At 42.4% G+C, this 11,008-nt stretch overlaps 1 protein-coding gene across 1 annotated transcript; it reads left to right on the top strand.

Moving 5' to 3' along the window:
* Positions 1-9,207: 9,207 nt before the first annotated feature.
* On the top strand, positions 9,208-10,676 carry LOC117142235. Its single transcript, XM_033306088.1, has one exon. It carries the CDS (start codon positions 9,289-9,291, stop codon positions 10,630-10,632), a length of 1,344 nt encoding a protein of 447 aa, XP_033161979.1. The 5' UTR covers positions 9,208-9,288; the 3' UTR covers positions 10,633-10,676.
* Positions 10,677-11,008: the final 332 nt, after the last annotated feature.

Here is an 11,008-nt window from a genome sequence, read left to right as displayed (position 1 = left end):
AGAGTTTCCCAGTGTTGGAGACCCAGAAATGTTGGCCCTAGGATCTGAAGCGATTCTATGGTAATCTTGGTAATGGCGTTACGGTACATGGCGATCATAAAACCAGCTTAAACTACTGTAAAATATAGTTCAGACTCATTTGGAGTTATAAATTCCGACTGGGGGCCATTAAATTACGGCACGCAACACGACAGCTGAAAACCATCAACGGGGAGCCTTAACCGCTAATAAAGTTATTAACTCGCATCAAACTTTGGCTTGTTAAACTCCCATAAAAATTCAAAATATATCAGCAGACGCGGCAAGAGAGCAAATCAATAAATGCATATAAATGTTTTCGGGGGAGAATGCTACATTCGATGCCAGTACATGGCGATCGTTCGACATCGTTCATTAATTAGAAAGCGAGCTTGGGGATTGGAGCTTGGAGCTCTTCGATTGGAGCCACAGGCTCGGTGTTCCCCCAATTAGAAATCGACCAAAATGACTTCATTAGAAAACTATAACAGCCTTGTTAACATTGTCTCCAAACATGCGGGTTCAGAAAGTTGGCTCTAATGATGCTAAACCTTTTCCGCATTTTATTCTGTGTTTTAAGTAGTATTTAATTATTTTATGGACGGTACAATTTTGGGTCTGTCATAAAGATCAGACCTGGGTTCACTCCAAGCCTCATTATCGCAGCTAAGCATTCGTTGGACATTCCGTAGGAGACGACCTCATAAATTTTCATGGCTCGTGGAAATGTTGGGAAATCAAACATATTTATATGACAAGCAAATCACTTAGCCAACGGCTTGACTCGCAACTCCAGGCCATCCAACAGCAACACCTTCTATCCAAGCGGTCGTCTAACCACCAGGCAATTGAATTCAATTGGCTTTCGATGCCGCAGCACGACTTGAGCTAAGAAAAAATCAATTTTTATGATCAATCTCACTTGGCGTGCCTCGAAATTGGCAAATTAGCCCGCAAAATTGCCGCAAACAATCTCCAAAGGTTTTCATTTTCTTACCCCACCCATATAATATATTAGATGGCAATTTATTTTAGTTTAAACCTGAAAAAAAAAAAAATGCAAATTGGAATAAAAATTAAAAGGCCAAAGAAGACTAAATGGGGGAAAATATTTTCGATCAGATTTTATCGCATTTTTTATTTGTGGCTTTATCTCTTTATCTCGATCGCAGTGTCGGCATCTCCAGGCGACAAAGTGAAAGATTTCTACCAAAACAACAAAAAAAAAAGACGCCCAGAGGCATACGAATATCTAATTAATCGAAAACCTCTCGAGCCCCAAAAATTTCGACCTAATGACTTGCTTTGACACTTTGGCTTTGTCTTAGAGAAGAAACCCTTGTGCAGCCGCCATAAATTCAACGGCAATTATGTCAGTTTATTTGGAGCAAAGCATATGTTAATTTATGTAGCTCCAACGATATAATGAATCCAATAGTCGCGATGCCAGATGCATGAGGCGGAATATGGGCAGTTCACAATTAGATGCTGATTTCGGTATGTAAACAGCAGGTGTTAACAAAGCCAAACACAAGAAGAGCCGGCCACCAGTTGGTTCATAAATGTTTCGTTAATAATGCATACGAACATTCATTTAACAAAAGCGGTTCAGCTTAAACATTCGTAATTTTCAAGTGGAACACAGCATGTTCCAAATGAGAAGTATCTTTAGATGGAAGAAAGTAGCAGGTTAAACGAAAGAATTTAGAATGATGATGATGATGATGAACAAAAAATATTATTGTAAGTGGGATTTACAAAACGTAGCTTCAAGATAGTCGCTATAGTCGAGTAAGTTGATAATTGAGTTGATAATCAACTAAAAAAAAGTTCTAGAAAACCTAGATTGCACACTAGCTCCACCTAGCGGCGATATGGTTAATAGTTTATAACTTTTTTAAGAAATTTTCCGATTGCAATCTCCTTAGAATTAACATTTTTAAAAGATAATCATGATGATCTTGTGTGGCTAATTTGAGAGCTCATTAATTCAACCAGTGACTGCTAATGATGCACCCTCAATCATTTACACGATTTACAAGCCATAAACATGTGCGAAATTTTGAAGGGGATCGCCACCCTTTTTCCATGTGGCATATTCTTTTGTTGCCACCCAAGCACTTGTCAGCAATGGCGCCAAGTGGAAAAGACGATGGGGATTGGGTATGCCCCTCAATGTGGCGTGCCACAACTGGGTGACTTATTAGCAATCTAATTAAGTTGTTCCAAATGAAATGTGACGTATGTACAGCATGTCATTTATTACGCCACGATTACATTGGATTTAAAAACAATGCAATAAAGAAAAAGGGTTGCAAAGTGCAAAAACAAATTAACAAAGCTATAGATATTATTTATAAATATTATAAATTGTTAAAAATCAATTTATAAAGTGTAATTTTTCTGGTTCTTTTAAATATCTTCCTTCGCATTTCTAGAGCTTAAAATCAAAATGATTAAACAAATTAAATTACTTATTTCCCACCGCTCTGTGGACAGGTTAATGGTTCTCCATTGGTTCACCGCCATCGTCGTCCTTCACACTTGGCCATCATAAATTATCCTCGTAATGAGACTCAACAGGCGCCGCTGTGGATGCCGCTTCCGATGCCCCTTTTGCTACCCATTACCCACAACGCATTCGAATTGCATTTAAAATACATTTAAAACAGCGCTGGCCCATTTATCATTTTGGTTTATTTATTGCAAGCCTTTCAATCCTTTCCACCCAACTTGCTGCGGACTACTGCTGTTTGTATGCAGCATCCCGATGAATAATTGCCACCATCTAGGCGGAATGTTATCAGCGGCATAATTAAATAACGCCAGGAGGTAGTCAGTCCTACGAATCCCCCATGCACTCAGTTATGGCCAACACCTTCGGTCAACTGTGATCGCCGGTCATGTTCATCTAATTGCCATGAGCCGGCAATATTCCAAATTTTCTGCTCACTCACGGCATTTATCTACATAGTATATATGTATATATAAATAAATAACCGAATTCATAAGCGAGTCAAAACAAAAATCAATTAAAGCGAACGCTATAATCGATCAATGGCAATGGCTGAGACCGAGAAAGAGAGTGCCAGATAGTGATCACCTGGTCGGGATCGTTCCATACCATATCTGCTTGGCTGCTCCACCTGATCTCGCAGGGAATAAAGATGGAAAAACGAGTTGGGCGAAAGATCGAGCAACTTCCAATTAAACGTCACGCTAAATGAAGCGTAAAATTGCCCGTTGCTGCCGGTCTTGAATGTGGTTATTTTTTTTTTCTTTTTAAACACACTCCAGTCGAACCGAGAAGAATGTGCGATCCTCTTCTGCAAATGTGACAGTGTAATAAAAAATCAATTTCACAATAAATATCTCTTCTTTCCGCAGCGATCCGATCGGCGAGCAGGCAGTGCAAACCAGAATATCTTATCACAAGCAGGCATCGCGGAGCGTGAAGTGGTACTTAGGATGAGGATCTGGAGATCTGGGGATCTGCGGATCTGGAGATCGGTAGATCGGGAACCGCGAGCTGAGAGATTGGAGGGACAAATGAAAAGTGTGGTAGCCCAACTGTCAGCGATTGATGTAGCAGCCCTTTATCATTATCACATCTGGCCCGAGGGCAGGTACCGGACATTGACAGAAAACCGAGAATCAGCAATCCCAGAATCGAGTATCGGGAATCAGGGGGAATCGAGTCGAGTATCGGGAATCGCCGCGTGTCCCGCTCAGGACAAATGCCTAAGCAGCCCGTCAGCGTCGGAGAGTCTGGCCCAGATCCGCAAAGCGGATTCGCCGTGCACTGGAAAAAATACCAGTTCACTTCGCCATTTAAAATGTTTAAATGGTGATGGTGATTGCTGGCCTTTTAAATAAGTTTATTTTGCCTGAAAAATAACTATCACACATGCATACCAAACTTTGGAATAACTTGTTTAAGAGAACCTACTAACATATAAACCCATTTGAACAGCGTTTTCAGTTGTAAAATATATCTAAAATTGTTATCATTCATGTATTACTTTGTATCTATGATTATGAAAGGACTTTCATACACCTAACTCTTCTCTCTTCAAATATTTTCCAAGTGCAGACATACCGAAAATAAATACTCTGCAGCATGTCGCAATCCCTGTCTGCTGTCTGTTATCTTAAAAACCTTGTTGTCGTCTTAATTATTGCGTTAATGAGTTTTCTGTTTGCTCTTCTTTCCTCCGACCAACCCGTTCTGCCGCACAGCCATACAGCATCTCGTGCTATTATCAATCAATCGGCGATCGACGATCGTCGATGGTCGATGGTCGATGGTTGGCTGGATCCGAAAGTCTGTGGCAGGAATACCCGGCTGATCATATGCGGCGATAAGCGGCCAATCTACAATATGTTTGTATAATAAATAGTGTGAGTGCTATCGCCTTGCACTGATATTTATTAAGAAGCGACGATAAGCGATCTTACGTAGCATGCCGCAGTGAAAAAAAAGAAGGAGGAATGCGATCTTAAGGACCGACAGGATACGAAATTCCAGTAGTGGGGGTCACAGCTTATGGATTTCCATGTCGCAAGATTCCCCCCAGCCCACATTACCCACATTTAATTAGCATGTTCAATTATACTCGTATATATCCACAGATCAAGCAACACAATGGATCAATAAACAAATTATCTGGGTGTGCGTGTTCCATTTCAATGGCTCGACTCTGAATTTAACTTTGATTAATTGTGGGAGCCAAGAGTTCCCACTGCGCAAGGGTTCTCATTTCTCCCCCATTCCTTGTCGACGATCTCGGTGTGGTTTTCCAACTCGACCAAGAATTGGTAAATTGGTAAGGTACTCAGGCGTGTAGTTTTCTCGATGGAGGAGTGAAAAATTAATGATTTGTTGATTTATGAATTGGATCGGGAGGTCAAGTCAAGTGTACAATGATAAACGAAGGCGAAAACATAAAGTATCCAGACTGAGGAGGACAGGGGGTTGTTCGCTGTCTGTGGGGTCTCTTGGGAATTTTGTGGGTGAGTAATTGAAACCGATCATGGAGAACTGGGAAAAGAGCACAGTAGATGGGTTCTGCATGATTGCGTACTAAAAGCAAAATAAGACTTTCATTTCAGATCCGAATTTCTGGAGTTGTAACCCCAAAACAGGTGACAAAGTGATCGCCAAGACTTCAAAAGACCATTTAAGAAACTGTCCATCTAATGAGCTGAAACGAATGCCCTAGTTAAGACATTCAGAAGCAAAACAATCAAAGCACCGTGGAATTAAAATCTCAGATCGATAGTTTGGACATTCAGAAGCAAAACAATTTGCAGGAAAACAGCACTAAAATAAATATCATCCCATCAGTGGATAGCTCCGAAAAGCACACAATAGATATCCGCCCTTTGAAGAGCCAACACAATACACTTCATCTGGAGTCCATTTGGGGAAGACAACATTCGGCTGTGGACTCCACTTTATGACCGAGGAACATTTGTGACTAAATGCAGGTGGGAAATGTGGAGCTACCACCTCGCAGGTTGGCTGCATTCTTATGCAAATCGCTTTTGGGGCTGCCAACAAAGGAGATCTCATGATCATAGTCCACATTTTGTTGGCCGATTGTTAGCAGCTTATTGTTTGGCCAGTTTATGGAACGCCAATTTACGACTGCTAAGAAGGAAACGTGTCGAATGACACAAAGTGCTACCAAACATTAAGGTAGCAAAGGGAAAACCATTAAATCCGCATCTGAGAACATGTTAATTTCTCAATTGTTTACTTTGGTCATTTATCCAGTGGCCACTCCCCTCAATTAGTTTTCACTTTTATGCAGAGTGCAGCGAACATAATTGCAACAACTTATGGAAACACACAACAAACATGCTGCAAAACCAACTCAAATGCAACCAAATAAAATCACCAAGCCATTCAAATTGATTACAAAACCAAGACATGCGAACACACTCTGAGCCTCGGAGGATGAATCCTGTCCAGGTCTTCTGATAAACATGACTTGGCGAAAAGTTTTGTTCAGTTTGTTTGGACTGATGCTTGTTTTTATTGTTTAGCTCGTTATCAAGTCAAAATAATCAGCAGTCGACTGTGGATCTGCGGCACTAACAATTGTCATTGTTACAGGCGAGCCAAGCTCACAGAAGCCAGCCAAGTTCAAGTCCACATGGCAAATGTGCCCCATCATGTCGGGCCATCCAGGTGCCATCCAGCTTCCACGGGTCCCCCTTAAAAAGTGAAGCTCCTCATCATCGCCACCGAAACAGGAACAAAATCAGAATCTCCCGAGGCAAAAGCTCCACCAGACGCTACGAACAATGCAACATGATTCGCGAATTATAAACACCACGCGCTGATGCAACGCAAACGGGAATGGGAACTACGAATAAAGGATACCCTAGATAGGATCGAACTAAAAGTTACTCAAGGAAGTAAACACTTCTAGGTTTAACTTCTTAGGAATCGTAATGGGAATAACCTTTGTTTATGGTTATGAGTACAACTATCCTTAAAATTGTTGGTAGTTTCTAGGAAATGTTTCATATTACTAATACTTAATAGCGAATGCCACATACCCTCTTGGAAAGCGAATCTCAACCATCATTTTCGTATATTTCTGGAGCAATATAATCGCTGGCTGTCTGAAAATTAAGCAGCCGCCGCAGACAGACGACTACGGAGTTTCGCTGAAAGTCCCGTCCCGGTAATTGTGGCAAGTGGTGCGCCTCTTGTGGCTGCCGTTGCAGCTACTGCTTTCCACTTCACCATGGCAGCAGCAAACTGCAAACTGCAAACAGCAACTGCAACTGCAAACTGCATGCCGCAGCTAACAACGGCTCTACACAGAAGCCAAAACGTGTCGTCCTTTTGAGCCACTTGAAGTGCTGCCCCTTCAGCTGAAGAGTGTGTCTTGATGTTGCTGCTGCTGCTGGTGTTGCAGTTGCGCTGCTGCAGCAGTTGTTGTCATCATCGTGGTACGTGTTGCAAAAGCAACAGCAGCCGCAGCGGCAACAACAGCCTCGTTTTTAATTAAACAATGTAAGCAGCAGAAGGCGAAAAAGAAGTTAAAAAAAAATATAATACAAAAAGCCAGCCAAGTTCAAGTTGGCTTGTGTGTGAGTTATGAGTTGCGCAATCACGACTTCTTGTCTCTGCCCAAAAAACGCAGTCTTCCTCTTTTCGTACTGGCTGATTAAGTTTTAGAACAAATGAATTAAAAAACGTGCACTTACCTTTTTTTTTCTGGCAGCGGCAACGGCTACCGATCGTGTTGGCTTGTCACTACGGAGGTGTGAAGTAATTTGGCCAAAAGGGCTTACCTGATTTAGCAGTGGCAGCTGTATTTCAGCCGCCGCCTGATCCTTTTGTACCAGCCCGGTTTTTATGGCTATAGGAATTTCAGGCAGATGGATGCTTGGAAAGTTCTCAACTTTTTGATTTTTATTTACCTGCAAATAAAGAGAGGGAGATATGTATGTGAACAGCGTTTTAAGCTCCAACGATCTCTGTGTAAAGATAAAATATTGTAATTCATTTAAATGAACAAATCAGGCAGAGATCGAGGCTAAAAAGAACTGTCCACTTGGGAGCCAGGAAAAGTCAAAAGCCAACAGCCTCCACGGCAGATTGTTGTGATGTGATTACGTCAAAATTATTAAAACAGTCTCGAGTCCCTCATACACATGCGCATACACATACTCCGTATGTCATGTTTCCCAATTCGTCTGCTGCCTTGATCGACACTGATCTCAGATAAGACAGGCGAACAGAGACCAACCAAAAAAATGTATATTATAGCCGAAAAACCGAACACCAGAGACAAGTGCATTTGCATCAGAGATATATATTCCCCAACCCGTTTTCCAAATCTCGTGTGAAGCAACGTTTTCCCAAAAGAAGAAAACCGAGTCGCTGAGAATTCATAAACATGGGATTTTGGGGTGTAGCCAACAAGGTTGTTGAAAAATATGAACAAATGAAAATATTTTCACCAACCGGGCCAAAACAGAAATGTGCATTATATCTACATTAAGTTGGCTCCCCGCTCAAGATTGTCAGCATTGTCTGTTAGCCAGTTTTATGCTTTGACAGGCCATAGACGCACACAAGGCTGACAACAATGCCATTAGTCCCTGGACAAAAGCCAACCCAACGACAATTGACAACAGAGGGTATCCAAGAATTATCAATGGGAAACGCAGGGCAAACTGTACAAGTTTGTCCGGGAAACGGTGTGAACCTTCTTCGACACTCACAAAAATTGTTTAATAATAGTATTTAAGTTTATCTTAGCAAGATTTTATTAGATTTTTTGAGAAGTCAAACTTAGAATTTGTCCCTCAAACTATTTTGATATTTTACTTTCCTATATATGATTTTTCTATTTGATTATATGTCAAATATATTATTAACAAAGGTTTGCGATCTTATAACATTTACTTTTATATATTCCTTGGATATACTTCAGTGAAAAGGATTCGCTTTCAATGGCCACAACAGTTTTCATCAGCTACATTTCCCCTTTAATATAAAGATAATATCTTTTAAAAATGTAGTAATTCGGATAATGAAATGTGTAGTATCTTTTTCAGTGCATTCTGCCTCGTTCTGCTTCCAATTGTGATTCCTCTAATCGCTTGCTAAGCTGCCAGACAAAAACACATGGCTTTGATTATTAGATCGTTGAAGCTCACACAGAATCCATTCCATTCTATTCTATTCCATTCGGTGGGACTGTTCTTCGCTTACGATTCCTCTGCAAGAGTTGTTAGCATTTCCTAGAAGCCAAGCCAGGAAAAGCCAAATGCTGACCACGTTTTGTCCAACGCATCCGGCCAAGATTCTGGACTGGAACAGGGCAGCTAAAGGAGTTGGCTGGGAACACGTCTGGGTTCGTGTAATATGCAAACTAGTGAGTCTCTCTAGCGATAACTGTACAGATAGGGGTTTTTCTGCAACAACACAGGCTTACAAATTGCAGGCAGTATACGACGGCGCGATTTATGAGGACCGGCAAATCACGGCGCGATCCTACAGATCAGGTAACTACAGGTAACTACTGCTGAAAGCTGGCACAGCTGTTGCCAAAGGATTAGCCTGCCAAAGAGATAAGGACACTGGGTAATCCTCCCCCACTACTACCTGACTCACTCCCCTAAATGCACTACCTAAATTTGCATAAAAACTTAGGTTCATCAAACCAAGAGCACACTCAACCAACAGCAGCCTTCGAGGAAGCAACACACAGTCAACACCTTTGACAGACAATACATATAATGTCGCAAATGCACAATACCGCATTCTACAAGGACGCTCTAGTTGCCCAGCAAAATACCTGCTCGCAGATGGAGGAAGTTGAACCGAACTACATCGACAATCTGCACATCATATTCTTCGAGCAGATTTTCGAAGAGATCGACAATCTGATCGATCAGGTTCGCATGGCTAGGGCCTATCCACAGTTCATGCCCCAGATCCTCAAGTTCTGGCAGAGGCGACTGCACCTGATCATCGGTCCAAATACGCCATTCCTTGGACTCCTGGACATCGATGACTATGTCTTCTTCATGGAACACATGGCTGATAGCTTCACGGATCTGCACGTTCACGACGGCGTTGGTTCCTTTGCTGAATTCTACGACTATATCACACACTTGTGCGATATCAATATCACCAAGTTTCCCAAGGTGGACACTTGCATATTGGCGGGTAATCCCAACACAGTGGTCGATGAGGACATCCGCGACTTGACTGTGATGTTGCCCAATCTCAAGCGCCTAATGACCTGCATGAATCTATCTGGCTTATATATGCGTGGCTTCAAGAAGTTGGAGGAGCTGGTCTTCAACTCCTTGTACCACTCGGTGCCACTGGATAGCCGCTGGATTCAGGATATCTGTCTGACAATGACCAATTTGAGGGTCCTCGACATCACCGATCAGTTCGACAGTTGTGTGAGACTCACTGACATCAAATTGCCCAATCTGGAAGTGCTGAAAATCAACTTGAGCACCGTGGAATGCATGCTATCGGAGGTGCTGCAGTTGCCCAAGTTGCAGAAACTATCCGTGCGATTCGATGACTCGCGGCAATTGAACGCAGATCAGGAGACCATCTTCCAGCAGATTGTGGTGGCCAAAAGCGAAAGGATCTCCAGAATTGCCCTGAACAACGAAGTGGTTCAATTGCCAGCTCGCTGGCAGCAAAGTCTGCTCCTCGAACTGCCCAAGCTGAGGAAGGTGATCTGCGAGAATTGGTGCCACAATGACTTCTTCCTGGATCGCCAGCACATGCCCTGCCAACAAATGGAGGTGCTCAGCTTCAGTGGCTGGGAGATCGTGCGGGAGACTCAGCTCCTGGAACTGGTCGCCGAGTGCGTCAATCTGGAGCACTTGGCTCTGAACGGCTACCACAGCAACTGGGAGAAACTCACCAAGCTCGTGAACATTCGCAAACAGGAGAGGAATCCCAGGCCACTGCAGGTGTTCAGCGACATGATGTGGGGCAACTTCACACCCGAGGAGTATTATCACTGGCAGAGCAACAAATATGTTCAGGTCACCTGCGACAGCAGCGAATACGAATACCAGGAGGATGGTTTTGAGTTCGACTTTGAGTAACAGCTCAATCATTTTTACCAATTGTATATATATATATATATTTTTCATGAATTTTGTAATATTTTGTATTTTGTATTGTAAATAAATAAGACGCACTGGCTAAATCAAAAGCAACGCACATTTTCATTCCCAAACACTCCCCGATCGCAGGCAATTTTCCAAGAGGTCTCCTCCAAACGGCAAACATTTATTTATTTCGCATTGCAGCGCTTTAGGGTCTGGCAAATGGAAAAATCAACACACTTTATGGCCAGCCAAAAGATTTAACTGTGCTCTGGGCCCCAAGTTGCCGCCGTCATGGCTTCTTGGACTCTCCTCACATGTGGCATGACCTCCACTCACATGGCCAGTTAATTTCGCGAGGCATAAATTATTT

This window comes from Drosophila mauritiana, chromosome 3R (assembly GCF_004382145.1).
Source record: "Drosophila mauritiana strain mau12 chromosome 3R, ASM438214v1, whole genome shotgun sequence".
NCBI lineage: Eukaryota > Metazoa > Arthropoda > Insecta > Diptera > Drosophilidae > Drosophila > Drosophila mauritiana.
The sequence above is the reverse complement of the archived record's forward strand: the minus strand, read 5'-3'. Positions and strand labels throughout refer to the sequence as shown.

Coding starts and splice junctions, on each gene's coding strand:
- LOC117142235 (XM_033306088.1), top strand. CDS start 9,289: ATGTCGCAAATGCACAATACCGCATTCTACAAGGACGCTCTAGTTGCC.